The sequence below is a fragment of the Pristiophorus japonicus genome, chromosome 3 (assembly GCF_044704955.1).
Source record: "Pristiophorus japonicus isolate sPriJap1 chromosome 3, sPriJap1.hap1, whole genome shotgun sequence".
Lineage (NCBI taxonomy): Eukaryota > Metazoa > Chordata > Chondrichthyes > Pristiophoridae > Pristiophorus > Pristiophorus japonicus.
The window spans coordinates 158,717,759-158,738,518 of record NC_091979.1 but is presented as its reverse complement, the minus strand read 5'-3'; the positions used below and the strand labels follow the sequence as shown (position 1 = coordinate 158,738,518).

Sequence of the window (20,760 nt, the reverse complement as noted above, 5' to 3'; positions counted from 1 at the left end):
GGGGGCCAGTCAATCCCTCATGAGCGTTCAACAATTTGAACAGCTGTGGCCGCACAAAAGCAACAGACCAAAACTCACAAAGATCGACACCAAACTAAGGACCTATACTAAAGAAATCGTCCCAGTCCTTGGCAGCGCCATGCTCTTGGTCACACACAAAGGGATGGTGCACCGACTTTCCCTGTGGATTGTCCCTGGGGGATCTCCCAGCCCTGTTGGGGAGAAGCTGGCTAGCAGAACTTAATTGGAAATGGGATGATGTTCACGCCTCGTCGTCAAAGGAACGGACCTCCTGCTCAACAGTTCTAAGCCGGTTTGAACATCTCTTTCAGCCAGGTGTGGGCACCTTCAAAGGGGCTAAAGTTAGAATCTACATCACACAGAATGCCAGACTGGTCCATCACAAGGCTAGAGCTGTGCCTTATGTGATGAGGGAAAAGATTGAAAACGAACTGGACCGGCTTCTACGGGAAGGCATAATTTCTCCCGTGGAATTCAGCGACTGGGCAAGCCCCATCGTCCCCGTCATGAAGCCTGATGGATCCGTGTGAATCTGTGGGGATTACAAGTCTACCATAAACAGAGTCTCCCTACAGGACCAATACCCGCTGCCCAGAGCAGAGGACCTATTTGCCATGTTGGCTGGAGGAAAACTTTTCTCAAAACTTGACCTCACATCTGCGTATATGACCCAAGAACTGACCGAAGAGTCTAAGCTACTCACCACCATCAACACCCATCGAGGCCTTTTTGTGTACAATCGATGCCCATTCGGCATCAGGTTGGCAGCTGCTATATTCCAGCGCAACGTGGAAAGTCTGATCAAGTCCATCCCGGGGACGGTTGTGTTTCAAGATGACATACTCATCACGGGCAGAGACACTGACTCTCATCTCCGCAATCTTGAGGAAGTACTAAGTCGATTGGATCGGGTAGGCCTAAGAGTTAAGAAATCCAAGTGTCTGTTTCTTGCGCCTGAGGTTGAATTTTTGGGCAGAAGGATTGCCGCTGATGGAATCCGCCCAACCGAATCCAAAACCGAAGCGATTCGCCTGGCACCCAGGCCCCGGAATGTCTCGGAACTGCGTGCATTTCTCCGACTACACAATTACTTTGGGAACTTTATGCAGAACTTGAGCACGCTGCTGGAGCCTCTCCACGTGCTACTCAGAAAGGGGTGCGATTGGTTTTGGGGGGACGCCCAAGAACGCGCCTTCAATAAGGCACGCAACCTTCTATGTTTCAAGAGTGTTTTAGCCTTTTTTGACCCAGGTAAAAAGTTAGTCCTTACGTGTGATGCGTCAGCGTACGGGGTCGGGTGCATTTTACAGCACGTCAATGATGCGGGTAAATTGCAGCCCATTGCTTATACCTCCAGGTCACCTTTGCGGGCGGAGCGCGGGTATGGTATGGTTGAGAAGGAGACGCTCGCGTGCGTGTACGTTGTCAAAAAGATGCACCAATACCTTTTCGGGGCCAAGTTTGCATTAGAAACCGACCACAAACCCCTCACATCCCTACTATCCGAGTGCAAGGCAATCAACGCCAACGCCTTGGCGCGCATTCAGCGGTGGGCACTCATGCTGGCAGCTTACGACTACACGATAAGGCACAGACCAGGCACAGACAACTGTGCCGACGCGCTTAGCAGGCTACCCCTGGTGACCACAGAAGGGTCTGACGAACAGGACTGTGAGATGGTCATGGCAATCAATGCCTTTGAATCCATGGGTTCGCCCATGACGTCTCGTCAAATCAGAGCCTGGACGACCAGCGACCTCACGTTATCTCTAGTTAAAAGATGCGTTTTAACTGGTGACTGAGCAGAGGCTCGCGATGCCTGCCCCGAGGTGGTCAAACCCTTCCATAGGCGCATGCATGAACTCTCACTACAGGCAGACTGCCTGATGTGGGGCAGCCGAGTAGTTATGCCCTTACGAGGCAGGGAGGTGTTTGTCCGGGAGCTCCATCGCGAGCACCCGGGGATCGTCCTTATGAAGGCCATAGCCAGATCTCATGTCTGGTGGCCTGGCATTGATGCGGACTTGGAGCTCTGCGTCCGTCGGTGCACCATTTGTGCCCAACTCAGTAATGCTCCCAGGGAGGCCCTCCTAAGCCCCTGGCCCTGGCCCACCAAACCGTGGTCGCGGGTGCATGTAGACTATGCAGGCCCATTCATGGGCAAAATGTTCCTCGTAGTCGTTGATGCATTTTCAAAATGGATCGAGTGCACCATTTTAAACTCGAGCACCACCTCCACCATTGTGGAGAGCCTTAGAACCATGTTTGCAACGCATGGCATTTCTGACATATTGGTCAGTGATAATGGTCCGTGCTTCACCAGCGCAGAATTTCATGATTGTATAGTTGACCACGGTATAAATCACGTTGAGACGGCACCTTTCAAGCCGGCCTCCAATGGCCAGGCGGAGCGAGCAGTGCAGATCATTAAACAAGGCATGCTCAAAATCCAAGATCCCACGCTGCAGAGCTGCCAGTCACCACTGCTGCTGGCATACAGATCTCGTCCGCATTCGTTGACTGGGGTTCCCCCCGCGCAACTATTGATGAAACAAATCTTAAAGACCAGGCTCTCGTTAATTCTCCCAGACATGCATGAAATTGTTGAGGCTAAGCGTCAAAAGCTAACCGAGTACCATGACCGAAATTCGAGGGAGAGGTGGAATGAGATAGGAGACAAAGTGTTTGTGCTAAACTTTGGCCGGGGTCCCAAATGGCTTGCAGGGACAGTAACAGACAAAGAGGGAAACAGGCTACTGGTTGTCCAAATGGACAATGGCCAAACCTGCCGGAGGCATGTAGATCAAATAAAAAGTAGATTCACTGATAACACTGAAGAACCAGAGGCAGACTACAATGTGGAACTCACACCACACCTGATGGACAGACAGGTGGAACAACCTGAGGAAAGGGCAGTCTCAACAGACAGCCCAGGCGAGATACCAGCAATCACACCGAACGAAACAGACAGCCCAGGTGAGATACCAGCAATCACACCGAACGAAAAACAGGCACCAAGGCAAACAACTGAACCACAACTAAGACGCTCCACGCGAGAGCGCAGACCACCTGAGAGACTGAATCTATAAAGGCAATCAGACCTTGGGGGAGGGTGATGTCATGTATCTCACATTACTGTATATAACTGTATCTTACCATGCTATACATGACTGTAACTGGATATGACCTGTAACAATAAGCATACCACCAGGGGTGCACCTGCAGGAGACACTCTATACCTGTCCCACTGAGGTATATAAAGGGAGGTCTCAGGCAAGTGCAGCACTGGAGAGCTGGAATTAAAGGTGCAGGTCCTGAGTGACCTTGACTTCAGCATGTGTCTCGTGTAAGTCAGTACATTAGAGTCAGGACTTAACACAAAAGATTATGGAGTAGATTTTGGTCGGGATACCTGTCACGCTCATTGATGACTCATTTCACCAAGGAGTCCTTCGACAGGCACTAGGCCCCTAATATACATACTTAAGGGGCCTAATGCCTATTTAGGGAGTCTGCACGGAAATCCTGAAAAAAGGGTTCTGGAATTTAGCAGTGGGACAAATGCCTGCGCAGATTGGGCACAGACATTTGCTCTGCTAGATTGGTATGTTTTTGGGCATAAAATGGATGCTAACGAGTGGACATGTGCCATGACTGTAAAATTGAAGTCAATCAGTCTTTTTCTTTAACACCAGCACACACATCATCCTACAGTACCATAATGTACAAATAAGACTTCCACCAGCAAATAACTCATTTTATAAAACTTACAGCTCATTATCCAGCAGGTTATATACTGGAATCAGAGATTGGAGATATGCAATTAATTAAAGCACAAAGGAGAGTGCTTCAATCAGCTGGAAGTTCCTTAACCCAGCATGTGCTGGTGACCTTAGCATTATATTAGATGGAATGCGAGCCATTTTTGTCTGCCTTTTATCTGTGAGCAGTTAGGAATTTAAATTTGTAGTTAAAATATTCCCTCTTTATTCTGCTCAATGTGCTTACTGAGAATTAATGGCTGTGGATCAACCAATTAAGAGTTTTGGCAGTACTTTCATATAACCACATACATTAATGAACTGATTGATTGCATTAATACATGGTAAAAGCCTGCATCCGTTGGATGAGTACAGCCAGAGAGAACTCACAAGTGATTATCATGAGTGCTTTCATTTGAATGGGGCCATGCAATGATAATGAAAACTTTTATATGATATCCAATTGCACCATGTATAAATATTTTCAATCACTGATTTAATAAAAAATATAATGATATAAACAAGACAGAGGATGTCAGTGGGGGGGAAGAGTGGGGGAGGGAAATAGAACACAGTTGCACTTCTTGACCCAGTCTTGATACCAAGCATTTCCAAATGAGGTACATCATGGCTCGATGCGGAGTAAACTCTCCATGCCCATAATGTGCTTCAACTACAGAACTGGCAGGATCCCCTACTGCATTTCTTTCATTTTCATCTTCCATCTTCAGCCGTGCTTATGGTTACTGTGTAAGCTTGCTAATTTAGTGCTCGTTTGTGCTGATTTATGGGTGGTTTTGTCCAGTGCACATATAACCACCAGGAACACGGGTGAGACTGCTCATTTCATGGACCCTTGCAGCTGGCAGAGAGACTAGGCTTTCACAGTACCAGTCTAATGTAGATCCAAACCCAGAGGCCAGAGATGAAAGTCCAACATTACCCAGTTCTTTCTTCCCCATCCCTGTTTAAAATACATAAAATGCATTTATACATTCTATATACACAGACACATTGTAAAAAAACTTGTACGTTATTAAATACAATTTAATTATAACTGGATAAATTTAATGGGAACTATCATGAAAAAAGACTTAAATATATATTAATGAAGCTTACTTGAAATCCTCTGCTACCTTAAGTATGATTTTGATCTTTTTCCTCCTTTGTAAGCAATGTTTCATGCTGAAAGTGAATAATTATTCTATGATGTTGGTAGTAATTACATTACTGAGCAAGGTCAAAAGAGATTCCTCTCTCCGCAAAAACACACAGGCTAGTTCAGTCACATGTCAGCCCATTAAGCATCTTTGGAAATCTATTTTTCCCAAGTCTGTGCCAATGTTTTCATTATTTTAAATTTCTGTTATTTATTCCCTGTTTCTTTCTTTAGGACCACAATACCAGGACTTATGCATGGGCTAGAATTTCGTTTTTCAGCGAAACTGATAATTTTATGCCAAAATGACCACTTTTGCTTTGCTGCCGTTTTTAGGCCCGCTTTTCGACCTTTAATTTGTGCATCAGTAAAAATTGGCGTTGCACGAGGATTCGTGGCGCAAATTGCGAATTTCGGCAATTTTAATCCGGGGTCGGTAGTGCTGCGAGAGAAACCTTGGAAGGAGGGAAAAAAACAAAAAAAAAATTGCAAAAAACAAAAAAAAATATTCACAGAACCCTTACCTACTAAATCGCTGAAAAAGAATTAAAAAATAAAAAACTTTAATGTACCATTTTTGCAGGTCGTCATACTTACCGCTGCTGGCAGGACTGCCCCACAGATTTTACCCTGCCGCTATTCTGGGCGCAGAATACGGGTCCAGAGAGAACCAAAAATTGATCGCAGACGCTATTTCCGGTGTAGCATATTGGCGCTCCTCTCCCCAGCGGTGCGTGGAAGTACCGCCGCAAAAAGGTACCCCGAAGATCCCGCTGACCGGGTTTTCGCCACAGAGGGTCAAATCACGGCGAAAACCCGGTCGCAAAGTTGCTGAAGTTCTAGTCCATGATGTTGGATAGCAAGCAAAGCACTATCAGACAAGATTTTAAGGAAATATTATTAGGGTTTCTCTTTGAAAGTCAGTCAATGTATATTGAGTTTTGGCTCAGCTGAATTGCTAGTGTTGATCATTAGGCCACAGTCCACAAGACACAGAAAATACCCAAATAAGAGGATATAAATAAACTGGCAGACTCCTGGATTCTACCAGCATTCACTGGAGTGTAGTTCTACTCACAGGAAGAATTAGGTTTATCAATGGATAGCCCAATCACTGTATAAATATACAATAGACAGCCCATTCATTGTATAAATATACAATAGATAATCCATTCATGTATAAATTTACAATAGACAGCCCATTCAGTATAAATATACAATAGACAGCTCATTCATTGTATAAATATACAATAGACAGCCCATTCAGGTATAAATATACAATAGACAGCCCATTCACTTTATCAATATACAACCCATTCATGTATATATGAGTTCCTCAGGGCAGTGTCCTAGGCTCAACTATCTTCAGCTGCTTCATCAATGACCTTCCCTCCATCTTAAAAAGCCAGAAGTGGGGATGTACGCTGATGAATGCACAGTGTTCAGTTCCATTCGCAACTCCTCAAAAAATGAAGCAGTCCATGCCCACATGCAGCAAGACCTGGATGACATTCACTGATAAGTGGCAAGTAACATTCACGCCACAAAAGTGCCAGCCAATGACTACCTCCAACAAGTGATAGTATAATCACCTCCCCTTCATATTCAATGGTATTAAGATCGCCGAACATCCATCATCAACATCCTGGGGGGTCACCATTGACCAGAAACTTAACTGGACCAGCCACATAAATACTGTGGCGACAAGAGCAGGTCAGAGGCTGGCTATTCTGTGGTGAGTGTCTCATCTCCTGACTCCCCAAAGCTTTTCCACCATTTACAAGGCACAAGTCAGGAGTGTGATGGAATACTCTCCACTTTCCCGGATGAGTGAAGCTCCAACAACACTCGACATCATCCAGGACAAAGCAGCCCGCTTGATTGGCATCCCATCCACCAGCTTCAACATTCAGTCCCTCCACCACTGGTGCATCGTGGCTGCAGTGTGCATCATCTATAAGATGCACTGCAGCAACTCGCCAAGGTTTCTTCGGCAGCACCTCCCAAAACTGCAACCACTACCACCAAGGGCAGCAGGCGCATGGGAACACCATCACTTGCAAGTTCCCTTCCAAGTTATACACCATCCTGACTTGGAAATATATCGCCATTCCTTCATCATTGCTGGGTCAAAGTCCTGGAACTCCCTTCCTAACAGCACTGTGGGAATACCACAAGGCAGTTCAAGAAGGCAGCTCACAACCACCTTCTCAAGGGCAATTAGGGATGGGCAATAAATGCTAGCCTTGCCAGTGACGCCCAGATCCCAGAACGAATAAAAAAATATATACAACATACAGCCCATTCATGTATAAATATACGATAGAAAGAAAAGAAAGACTTGCATTTATGTAGCGCCTGTTATGTATGCAACACTTAGTAATCAGAATTCTACCGCCACCAGAGGGCGCATCTGTTGGAGTCCCAAGGGATCCCAGCATCCCTTGGGTGCACTGCATATAAGCAGGCCTCCCATGCTATGCCAGCACTCTGGAGTCAGAATAAGGAGACTAAGGTCACTCTTACTCAAGTCTACAGTACTCAGTCACATTGCTTTATTTGAGACATAACAACTGGCGACGAGTAATAGATAACAAATCATCATGCGAAAATGCAGAGAGCTGTTGGTATCCTGGAGAAATTCTCAGAAGGTGAAAATTGGGAAGCCTTCGTGGAGCTACTCGATTAGTACTTTGTGGCCAATGAGCTGGAACGGAATGAGAACGCTGCCAAATGAAGGGCGATCCTCCTCACCATCTGCGGGGCAACAACCTATGGCCTCATGAAAAATCTTCTTGCCCCGGTGAAACAAACAACCAAATTGTAAGAAGAATTTTGTACGCTGGTCCGGGAGCACCTAAATCCGAAGGAGAGCGTTCTAATGGCAAGGTGTCGATTTTATACATGTCAGCGGTCTGAAGGTCAGGAAGTGGTGAGCTATGTCACCGAACTAAGGCGCCTTGCAGGACATTGCGAATTCGGTGGATTCCTGGAGCAAATGTTAAGAGACATTTTTGTGCTTGGCATTGACCATGAGGTTATCCTTCGCAAACTATTGACTGTTGAAACACCGAACCTGAGCAAAGCCATAACGATAGCCCAGGCATTTCCGTCCACCAGTGATAACACCAAACAAATTTTGCAGCATAAAGATGCATCGGCAAGTACTGTACACAAAGTAACGTCGTTTTCAGACAGGAATGCATATGGCAGAACGTACACGACTGCAGCTGCACGACCTCAGATGACTCAGAGTCCAACATCAAGTGTGAATGCGAGGCAATTAACACCTTGTTAGCGCTGCGGAGGTGATCAATGAGCCCATCAATGCCGCTTCAAACACTATGCGTACAAAGGCTGTGGAACAATGGGACACCTCCAGCGAGTGTGTAGACGAGCTGAAAATCCTGCAAACCACCACGTTGCAGAGGAAGACCGATCCATGGCGGATCAAACTGAATTAGAGACTCGAAGCGAGGAGGCAGAAATGTACGGGGTACACACCTTCACCACGAAATGTCCACCGATCATGTTAAAAGTTGAACTGAACAGAATTCCAGTATCCATGGAATTGGACACAGGTACGAGTCAGTCTATCATGAGAAAAAAGGTCTATCAAGAGGCTGTGGTGCAACAAGGCACAAAGGCCCAAGCTGAGCCCTATTCATACCAACTTACACTAGAGAGCTGATCCCTGTAATTGGCAGTGCAGCAGTAAAAGTCTCCTATGATGGAGCGGTGCACGAACTACCACTATGGATTGTACCAGGAGATGGCCCCACAATGTTCGGCAGAAGCTGGCTGAGAAAAATCTGCTGGAACTGGGACGACATCCGACCGCTTTCGTCCGTCGACGATGCCTCATGTGCCCAGGTTTTGAGCAAGTTCCCGTCGTTGTTTGAGCCAGGCATATGAAATTTCCCGGGGGCGAAGGTGCAGATCCACTTGGTTCCGGTACACGACCCATCCACCACAAGGCACGTGTGGTGCCATACATGATGCGAGAGAAAGTGGAGATCGAGCTTGACAGGCTGCAACAAGAGGACATCATCATGCTGGTTGAGTTCAATGAGTGGGCCAGTCCGATTGTTCCGGTTCTCAAGGGCGATCAGAATTTGTGGGGACTATAAAGTAACGATTAACCATTTTTCGCTGCAGGACCAGTACTCGCTACCCAAGGCAGACGACCTATTTGCGATGCTGGCAGGAGGGAAGACGTTCACCAAGTTGGACCTGACCTCGGCCTACATGACGCAGGAGCTGGTGGAATCTTCGAAAGGCCTCACCTGCATCATCATGCACAATAGATGCCCGTTTGGGATTCTATCAGCTGCAGCTATTTTTCAAAGGAACATGGAGAGTCTGCGAAAGTCAGTTCCGCGCACCGTGGTTTTCCAGGACGACATATTGATCACAGGTCGGGACACCATCGAACACTTGCAGAACCTGAAAGAGGTTCTATGTCAGCTAGGGACTCAGGTTGAAACACTCGAAGTGTGTTTTCCTGGAGCCAGAGGTGGAGTTCTTAGGGAGAAGAATCGCGGCAGATGGCATCAGACCCACCGACGCCAAGACGGAGGCCATCAAGAATGCGCCGAGACCACAGAACGTGACGGAGCTGCGGTTGTTCCTGGGACTCCTCAATTATTTTGGTAATTTCCTATCCGGGTTAAGCACCTTGCTAGAACCTCTACATGTGTTGCTATGCAAGGGAAATGATTGGGTGTGGGGGAAATCAAAGAGACTGCGTTTGAGAAAGCCAGAAATCTGTTATGTTCCAACATGCTTGTTCTGTATGACCCATGTAAACGTTTAGTGCTAGCTTGCGATGCATCTTCATACGGGGTCGGGTGTGTGTTACAACAAGCAAACGAATTGGGAACATTGCAATCGGATGCTTATGCATCAAGGAGTTTGTCCAAGGCCAAAAGGACCTACAGCATGATTGAAAAAGAAACCCTGGCATGCATTTACCAGGTGAAAAAAATGCACCAGTATCTGTTTGGGCTTAAGTTCGAGTTAGAAACTGACCATAAGCTGCTCATATCGCTATTCCCAGAGAGCAAAGGTATTAATACCAATGCCTCCGCTCACATCCAAAGATGGCGCTCACGCTGTCTGCATATAACTATGTAATTCACCACAGGCTAGGCTACCATGCCCACCACCAGGGTAGAAATGGCACAGCCTGCAGATTTGCTCTTGGTGATGGATGCATTTGAAAATGAAAAGTCACCCGTTATGGCCTGCCAGATCAGGACCTGGACCAGTCAGGATCCTTTACTGTCCCTTGTAAAAAAATCTGTGTCCTCCATGGGAGCTGGTCCAATGTCCCAGCAGAGATGCATGAAGAGATCAAGCCATTCCAACGGCGCCAAGACGAAATGTCCATACAGGTGAACTGTCTTTTGTGGGGTAATTGCATGGTTTTGCCCAAGAAAGGCAAGGAAATGTTCATACGTGACCTACACAGTACCCATCCAGGGCTAGTAATGATGAAAGCTATAGCCAGATCACATGTGTGGTGGCCCGGCATCGACTCAGCTTTGGAGTCTTGCGTGTGCCAATGCAACACTTGCTCTCAACTGAGCAATGCACCCAGGGAGGCACCGCTAAGTTTGTGGTCATGACCCTCCAAGCCGTGGTCTAGGATCCACATTGACTTCGCTGGCCCGTTTCTAGGCAAAATGTTTTTGGTTGTTGTGGATGCTTATTCAAAATGGATTGAGTGTGTAATAATGTCTGTAAGCACGTCCACTGCCACCATCGAAAGCCTACGAGCTATGTTTGCCACGCACGGCCTGCCTGATGTCCTTGTCAGCGACAATGGGCCGTGCTTCACCAGCTGAATTCAAGGAGTTCAAGACCCGCAATGGGATCAAGCACGTCACATCTGCCCCGTTCAAGCCCGCATCTAATGGCCAGGCAGAACGGGCAGTCCAAACCATCAAGCAAAGATTGAAACACGTGTCGGAATGCTCCCTGCAGACCCACCTGTCCCGAGTCCTGCTCAGCTACTGCACAAGACCCCACTCACTCACCGGGGTTTCCCCTGCCGAACTGCTCATGAATAGGGCACTCAAAACAAAGCTCTCTCTAGTCCACCCTGATCTCCATGATCAAGTCGAGGGCAGGCAGCATCAACAAAGCATGTACCATGATTGCGCAAATTTGTCACGCAATATTGAAGTCAATGACCCTGTATTTGTACTCAACTATGGACATGGTCCCAATTGGCTTGCAGGCCAAAGAAGGGAGTAGGATGTCTGAGGTCAAACTTTCAAATGGACTAACTTGCAGAAAGCATTTGGACCAAACCAAACTGCAATTCACAGACCGCCACGAGCAACCTGAAGAGGACACCACCAACTTCGACCCTCTGATACACACACACACAAGTGGCAACCGACATCACGGTTGACCACGAAGCTGAACTCATCATCCCCTGCAGCCCAGCAAGGCCAGCTGCACAGCAGCCCAGCGAAGGCTCAACCAACGCACTTGCACCTGTGTTTGTACCGAGACGATCGACTAGGGAGCGGAAAACCCCAGATCGTCTCACCCTGTAAATAAGTATACTATTGACTTTGGCGGGGGGGAGTAATGTTATGCATGCAATACCTTGTATCCAGCATTCTACCGCCACCAGAGGCCACATCTGCTGGAGTCCCAAGCGATCCTAGCATCCTATAAGCAGGCCTCCCATGCTGTACCAGCACTCTGGAGTCCGAATAAAGAGACTAAGGTCACACTTACTCAAGTCTACAGTACTCAGTCACGTTGCTTTATTTGAGACATAACAGCGCCTTTCATGACTACCAGACGTCTCAAAGTGCTTTACAGCCAGTTAAGTACTTTTGTAGTGTAGTCACTGTTGTAATGTGGGAAACATGGCAGCCACATTGCACACAGCAAGCTCCCACAAACATCAATGTGATAATGACCAGATAATCTGTTTTTGTTATGTTGATTGAGGGATAAATATTGGCCAGAACACCCTTGCTCTTCTTCGAAATAGTGCCATGGGATCTTTTACGTCCACTTGAGAGGGCAGACAGGTCTCAGTTTAACATCACATCCGAAAGAAAGCACCTAAAACAATACAGCATTGCACTGAAGTGTCCGCCTAGATTTTTGTGCTCAAGTCTCTAGTGTGGGACTTGGACTCACAACCTTCTGACTCAGAGGTGAGAGTGCTACCAACTGAGCCACAGCTGACAATCAGACAGCCCATTCACTGTATAAATATTCAATAGACAGCTCATTCATGCATAAATATACAACAGACAGCCCATTCACTGTATAAATATACAATAGACAGCCCATTCATGTATAAATATACAATAAACAGCCCATTCACTGTATAAATATACAATAGACAGCCCGTTTATGTATAAATATACAATAGACGGCTCATTCACTGTATAATATACAACAGACAGCCCATTCACTGTATAAATATATAATAGACAACCCATTCAAGTATAAATAGACAATAGACAGCTCATTCATGTATAATTATAACAATAGATACAGGTACCACATTCACTGAGCGTGTAAATACAACAATAAACAGTCTAATTATTGAACTCTGATAAATATGTCAACAGAAAATCAATCGACTACAGTATATAAAATTACTAAATGAACAGCCCATTCTTCAAAATCGAGGAAAAGCAGAGAGCTTTTCTTCCATGCTACAACGGACTAGGGAGAGCTTGACACCACTGACTCTTTGCTATGCATTGTCTGGGGATGGGGATATATGTAGCTATATAAATTAGTTTGGACCGTTTGCTTCCAGATGAACCAAGGAAAATGCACTAAATGTAAGAAGTAATGACTTGCAATACTGAATAAGAAATATTTAGTGCACACATACATTCAAGGATCCATAGGGGGCTTTCTCAAATCTTAAACTCTGATTTTGGTAAGAATCTACTATTTCCACATATCCCCAAATCCATCTCAATTTGGGCTACAATTAAGCTTTACATTAAAAATAAAACCCCGACTATGATCTATTGAATCTGATTTGTACAATTTGGAGTGGCCGCATTCATTGGGATGATAAACTGAATAAAACATTCATGGCTAGCCAAAATATAACAAATTGATTCTATCTTCAAGCCTTAGTTTAATGAGCACAAAAGGCCACTCACCTTGGGCTGAGGTCAGGGGGCGCAGTACAGTTTACAGCAGGGATTTGTAGTTGGGATGGCTTGCTTCCACTGCTATTCGAAAGTATGCTTTTGCCAGTATCCTTACTGCTGTTATTCAGGGTTCCAGTGGGAGGGGCAGCTGTATTGGACAATTGTTTTCCCACCAGTGAACAACCACTAGTCATAGGTGAATGAAACGCTTTGATGGGTGATGTTATTCCTGTTGTACTATTTGCATTGGGAGCAAGGGGCGTGTTCTCATCTTCTTCAAGCTCTTCATCCTCCAGAATAGAGGGCAACTTTTGGATAAGGCCCCCATTGCGTTCATATTCCAACTAAAAAAGTGCACAAAACAAAACAAGTCAGGCAATAGAAGTGACCAGTGCTGAGAGAATGAAAAGCAATTGCTGTTGGACCTTACACAGCCTATCTTATCAAACAAGATGTCCTTTGAATTATGAGAACCACTGTGGGACATTCATTGGTATTTGTAAAGAAATGTCATGGTTTTGAAGCTCAATGAAAAAAGAATTAGAGTGAACATAGGGGTGATTTTAACCCACCCTTCTTCCAGGAACAGGGTGGCTGCACAATTAAAATTGCCTCCATTAACTTACTGCCCCGTTCCTGCTCACCGCCACCTTAACTTTTTGTTTAGGTGGCCACCTGACTCAGAGAAGCCAACTTTCCACTTTCATGTGACACACAGTTTTACAAGTTTGAGGGTGAGACCACAAATTTGGAATTTATTTATGATTAAATCAAATATTTAGCTGCAAAGGTTCCCATATATGACACACCAGAGTTCTGTACACGATAGATAGAACTAATCAGATGCTGCTTTTAAAGATGGTAGTTTGGTGAAGTGGCTGGTGAAGGTGAATGAGCCTCCAACAGTGGAAGGGAGTTAGTGTCGCACACAAAAAAGAAACCAGTTTATGGAATAAAATGTGGCCTTGTTACTACAAGATTGAATGCTTGGCATCCGTGAATGCTTCTACCATCTGCATAGAGAAATTTGTCCAAAGACATCCAGTGGATACCTTTTGGGGATGCCTATGCAATATTAAATGGTGTTTTGGGGATGGGATGAGGGTTCACCTAAAGCTGTCTTTATACTGGCTGTATGACATGCCAGTGACATCAGCTCCCAACTGGTGGGTCCTGTGCAGTCGGCAGCACCACCAGCTAAACGTTACCTCCCAAAGAGTTTCCCGCATGCTAGCCTTACTGAACCCGATTTACTTTGGTGCTGCGGTGAGACCCTTTGGTTAGGAACTGGCGTCGCCATGAAACCAATATAAAAGCAGCTTTAAAAGACTTGCATTTATATAGCACCTTTCATGACCTCAGGCCATTCCAAAGCGCTTTACAGCCAATTAATTATTTCTGAAGTGTAATCACTGTTGTAATGTAGGAAACACTGCAGCCAATTTTAGCACTGCGATGTGATAACGACCAGATAATCTGTTTTAGTCATGTTGGTTGAGGGATAAATGTTGCCCAGGACATTGAAATAGTGCCATAGGATCTTTTACGTCCACCTGAGAGAGCAGACATGGGCTCGGTTTAATGCCACATCCAAAAGGCGGCACCTCTGACAGTGCAGCACCTGCTCAGCATTACACTGAAGTGTCAGCCTAGGATGTGTGTTCAAGTCTCTGGAATGGGACTTAAACTCTCAACCTTCTAACTCAGAAACAAGAGTACTACCACTGAGCCACGGCTGACCACTGTTCACCAATTTATCCCTAACATTTAGTATCCAAATGTGACTAAGTATGCATGCTGAATGTTAGAGATTTCTGCCTATGGTACCAAAACTCTAATTCCAACTCTACAAGCTTGAGTTTAATATTCTTTTCCTAATTCACAGGTTCAGTAGTTCAGCAGGCACAACAAAGAAGCCCTTCTGGCATCAACATAACTGTAATGAATCTACAGACTGACGTTAGACACGAGAGAGCCTTTTTGTGTAAAACATTATACTTTTGTTTGCTGCAGCATAAGTATAGAATGAACTGGTATTTTAACAGTGATAATGTCAAACTTAACCAACATGGATTTCTCAGCACTTCCTGCAATTACGACAGAAAGAACTTCAAGGGAAAATCTTTTGGTTGATACTATGGAATAGTCCAGTGCTCTGAATACAGCAAGGCAAGGCATTCTAATTTAATATTTGGTACAATATTATGTTAAAACATAGCTAATTAATTGGGACACCAGCTAATCCTGCCTATTTAAAACCAAGGGCAGATTTTCAACTTGCTACCTGGGCATTGCAGATCGGCCATTCGTTATAGTAACATTTCTGCCTTGCAATTATTTAGGAGCATGTGTCAATGGATTAGAATACTATCCTTTCATCACTGCGATCTGTGTCTGAATTCACAACAGACTGATGGGCAAAAGTTTCCTATTTCCTCCAGCTATAAAGGCAATGTGAAACGTGTTTGGGCAGTCTGAACATAAAGCCTAGTGGATGTGGATCCACAGTACAAAACATGACCTAGAAATGTGATTGGGCTGAAAACGGGCTTTGCCCGGTCCTGTTCACGTGGGCGTAAGGACAAGGTGAAATTTGAGCGGCTGCTTGTCAGGTACAGCCAGCGCTACCATAGAAACATATAAGATTCTGACGGGACTGGACAGGTTAGATGCAGGAAGAATGTTCCCGATGTTAGGGAAGTCCAGAACCAGGGGACACAGTCTTAGGGTAAGGGGTAGGCCATTTAGGACTGAGATGAGGAGAAACTTCTTCGCTCAGAGAGTTGTTAACCTGTGGAATTCCCTGCCGCAGAGAGTTGTTGATGCCAGTTCACTGGATATATTCAAGAGAGAGTTAGATATGGCTCTTACAGTTAAGGGGATCAAGGGGTATGGAGAGAAAGCAGGAAAGGGGTACTGAAGGAATGATCAGCCATGATCTTATTGAATGGCGGTGCAGGCTTGAAGGGCCGAATGGCCTACTCCTGCACCTATTTTTCTATGTTTCTATGTTTTTACCCTTGCTGCTTATTTGCTGCACACCTGTTTGGAGGAATGGGAAATAGAGCTTTACTGAGGTCACGTAAAGGCAGCCAGCACTTTGGAAATGTACTCTGGTTGCAGACAACGGGGAAACATCACAAGTGGAGTAAATGGCTGTAAGAGGTACAGAAAGGCCATCCAGCATGGAAGGGCTTGATCCAGGCAGTGGACACAAGGAGGGAATCCTGTTCCCCTCCCCCAGGGAGAAGGACAGAAATCCCACCAGGCAACATATCTCCCACTAATGGGAAGACGTTGCAGGGAAGGTCAATGCTAGGAGCTTAGCACCCAGGACATGGCTACAGTGGTTCAATGACCTCCCCAGAGTTGTAAAGACAAGAATCTTATCATGTACTTTAAAGGGTAGGCTAGAGGAAGAATTGTTATGTGGTGTATCACTGGCCACAAGTGTGCAGGAGCTGGGGCAGGGGAATAGGAAGGCGAGATCACATACTAGTTCTGTTGAAGAGGACTCAGATGCTGACTTCGAGTGTCCAGTCTACTGAAGAAAGCTGATGGGCATACATCCGAAGCTGCAAGGTGCACTGGGTAGCCTGTCAGTGAGCTTGCATGAATTGGCTCAGAGCATGGAGGAGTCCAGCTCCAACTTGTGTTGGGGCTTCGAGCTGAGCATGGAGATCATTCTGGGGATACACCTTGTAGGAGCACTAGGATAGGTAAATAAGCACACAAGGCAGGCACGAAGGGGTTACACGAGGATGATTATTAATTATTCCTGCTAACTATTTTACACATATGGAATGGAATTGTTGGAGCAATTTTCTTTTGATTTGGTATTGTTGCTAATATTTTTACTGAAGCAAGACGCATAAGGCTGTACTGAAGGAAGGAAATCAAATGATGGTAGTAAGGATGGTGGTGATAAGGATTGCAGGACTGGGTTATTGGGGTTGGGAGGGTTGGTTCACATGATACGCCCTTAGATGAGTCGCTCTCTAAGAGCACTGACAGCACTGGTGATCAATGCTGCTCCTGATCTTCCTCCTCCTCCCGCTCTTCCTCCTGCTGATTGTCCTCCTCCTCCTGATCTTCCTCCTCCTAATCTTCCTCCTCCTCCTAATCTTCCTCCCCCTGATCTTCCTCCTCCTCCTGATCTTCCTCCTCCTGATCGTCCTCCTCCTCCTGATCTTCCTCCTCCTCCTGATCTTCCTCCTCCTCCTGATCTTCCTCCTCCTGATCTTCCTCCTCCCCCTGATCTTCCTTCTCCTCCTGATCTTCCTCCTCCTGATCGTCCTCCTCCTCCTGATCTTCCTCCTCCTGATCTTCCTCCTCCTCCTGATCTTCCTCCTCCTGATCTTCCTCCTCCTGATCTTCCTCCTCCTGATCTTCCTCCTCCTGATCTTCCTCCCCCTCCTCCTCCTGATCTTCCTCCTCCTCCTGCTCCTTCTCCAGTTCTTGCTGCCCAGGTGGTGGTGAACCTGGTTACCTCAGTAAAGCAAAGTTATGCAGCATGCAGCACATGACCATAAATCTGGAAACACAGTCAGGGTGTGCACTGCAAAGCTCAACCAGGACGGTCTGGGAGTGGAAGCGTTGCTTAAGCATGGTGACTGTCTGCTCAATTATATTTCTGGTGGTGGCATGGCTCTCGTTGTAGGTCAGCTCTGCCTTGGTTCCTAACAGGAGTCATGAGCCATGTCGGGAGGGGACAGCCCTTGTCGCCAAGTAGCCAGACTGTAACTTGACCACCTGATTGGAATAAAGGCGACACAAGGGACCAGCGCAGGATAAATGAATTACTAATGCTGGTTCAAACCGGGCACTGACCAGCATGATCTGCAGCTGTGAAGCTGGACTTTCAGGGAATAGAATCCCTTTCCATTGAGAAGGATGCCAGGATGAAGACAAAGAGCATACAAGGCAATGTGGGTGCCATCTATGACATTTTGCAGCCTAGTGCTCTGTCCATTGGGAAGTGATGCTTGTGTTTCTCCTGGTGTAGAGATCCTCAGTGACTTTCCTGATACAATGCTGCACAGCAAGCTGGGAGATGTCACTGCTGTCACCAGCTGCAGCTTGGAAGAGCCCAGTGCTGTCCATGACCTGGTTTGAGGCTCCAGCTGTGGCTGCAGCAGGTGACATAGCTTGGTGACAGCCTCCTTTGTGAAGCGAAGGCGCCTCTCAAATTGCTCCTCAGTGAAACTGAGATCTGAGAAGTGCTCTCACTGTGGGAATGGCCTCCGCCTCCTACTTCTCCCAGCTGCTCCACTTTGTATGTGGTGAATTAGCCCTTTAAATAGCGCTCCTGCAGGGTTGCTGCCTGTTAGTGCTATAATTTACTGGATGAGTTTATCACATGGCAAGCCAAGCGGTGGGGCAGACCAATTTAAAAAAAGGATCCAATAAGAAACGAAGGACCCTTATTTAACTATTAGGGTGAACATTTTAAATGCTTTCTGTTATGTATCAATAAAGAGTCTGACTGGATACTGTGAGCTCAAAGTAAAGTGTGACCATAGTCTTTTATTGTAGGTCTCCAGAGTGCCTCTCCAGTCTGTGAGGCCTCCTTAAGTACCTGTGCTCCCAAGGGATTGTGGGATCCTGATACAATGCTGCACAGCATTGCATCAGGATCCCATAGGGGATGAGCCCTCTGGTGGCTACACAAGGTATATACAGGGTTTACATTTCTAACAACACTCCCCCGCAAAGTCAACAGGGTAACTATTTACAAGGTGAGTCAATCTGGGGCCTTTATTTCCCTGGTTGATCGTCTCGGTGCAAATGCTGGTTTTGGTGAATCGTTTGTTGGGCCCTCGCTGGGCTGCTGTGCAGCTGGCCTTGCTGGGCTGCCTGACATGGTGAGTCCTGCTGGGCTGCTGTGAGTGATGGGTTCTGCTTTGTGGCCAACCGCGATGTCGGTTGTCACTGGTGTGTATGTTGGGGGGTCAAAAAAGGTAGGGTCCAAGGTGGGTTGCTCTGGATAGTCCGTGAATCTGAGTTTGATTTGGTCCAAGTGTTTCCGGTGAATTAGTCCATTTGAAAGTTTGACCCGAAACACCCTGCTCCCCTCTTTGGCTATGACAGTGCCGGGAAGCCATTTGGGACCTTGCCCGTAGTTCAACACAAATACAGGATCATTGATTTCAATTTCACGTGACACATTTGCGCTATATTGATATGTACATTGTTGAAGCCGCCTGCTCTCTACCTGTTCATGTAGATCAGGGTGGACTAATGAGAGCCTTGTCTTGAGTGCCCTTTTCATGAGCTGTTCAGCAGGTGGGATCCCAGTGAGCGAGTGGGGACTCGTGCGGTAGCTAAGCTGGACTCGGGATAGGTGAGTCTGCAGTGAGCCTTCAGTTACCCTCTTCAAGCCCTGCTTGATAGTTTGCACTGCTCTCTCTGCCTGCCCATTGGATGCTGGTTTGAACGGGGCAGATGTAACATATTTGATCCCATTATGGGTCATGAACTCTTTGAACTCGGCACTGGTATAAACATAGCCCGTTGTCTCTCACAAGGACATCAGGCAGTCCATGCGTGGCTTTCAGTGGTGGCAGCGGATGTGCTTGCTGACATTATCTCACATTCAATCTATTTGGAGTACGCATCTACAACCACAAGGAACATTTTACCCAAAAACGGGCCTGCATAGTCGACATGGACCCTGGACCACAGTTTGGAGGGCCAAGACCATAAACTTAGTGGTGCCTCCCTGGGTGCATTGCTTAACTGCGAGCATGTGTTACCTTTGTGCACACAGGACTCTAATTCCGCATCGATACCGGGCCACCATACGTGGGATCTGGCTATCGCTTTCATCATTACAATGCCTGGGTGATAACTGTGGAGGTCACTGATGAAAGTGTCCCTGCCCTTCTTGGGGACCACTTCCCGATTACCGCACAGAAGGCAGTCTGCCTGTATAGACATTTCATCTTTGTGCCACTAGTACGGCTTTATCTCTTCCTGTATTTCCACTGGGACACTGGACCAGCTCCCGTGAAGCACACAATTTTTTACTAGGGACAGTAACGGGTCCTGGCTCATCCAAGTTCTAATCTGTCGGGCTGTGACGGGTGATTGCTCACTCTCAAATGCTTCCATAACCATAACCAGCCCAGCAAGGCCAGCTGCACAGCAGCCCAGTGAGGGCCCAACAAATGATTCAACAACACTAGCTTTCACACCGAGACGATCAATCAGGGCAAGAAGGGCCCCAGATCGAGTCACATTGTAAATAGTAACACTACTGACTTTGCGTGGGAGTGTTGTTATATATGTAAACTTGTATTTACTCTGTACAGCCACCAGAGGGCTCATCCCCTGGAGTCCCAAGGGATCCCATAATCCCTTGGGAGCATTCTTTCTCCATACATAACACTAACAGTGTGCTGAGACTCGGTAAGAGGTTAGTCCGAGAGACGACTGCAGCTCCGTCACTTTCTGTGGCCTCGGTGCGTTCTCGATTCCCTCCGTCTTCGAATCGGTGGGCCTGATGTCGTCTGCCACGATTCTTCTCCCCATGAACTCCAAATCAGACCCCAGGAAAATGCACTTCGAGCGTTTTAACCTGAGCGCCATGTGGTTGAGTCGACTGAGAACCTCCTCCAGGTTCTGCAGATGTTCGACTGTGTCCCGACCTATAACCAAAATGTCG

The 20,760-nt window shown here is 46.4% G+C and overlaps 1 protein-coding gene across 1 annotated transcript in view; it reads right to left on the bottom strand.

Annotated features, from left to right (window-relative positions):
* Positions 1–20,760, bottom strand: part of kcnh3 (potassium voltage-gated channel, subfamily H (eag-related), member 3) — a 939,094-nt gene that overhangs the window by 106,234 nt on the left and 812,100 nt on the right. Inside the window, exon 11 of the mRNA XM_070875952.1 lies at positions 13,104–13,438. Within this exon, the coding sequence (XP_070732053.1) occupies positions 13,104–13,438 (335 nt within the window). The remainder of the gene's footprint in view (positions 1–13,103; positions 13,439–20,760) is intronic.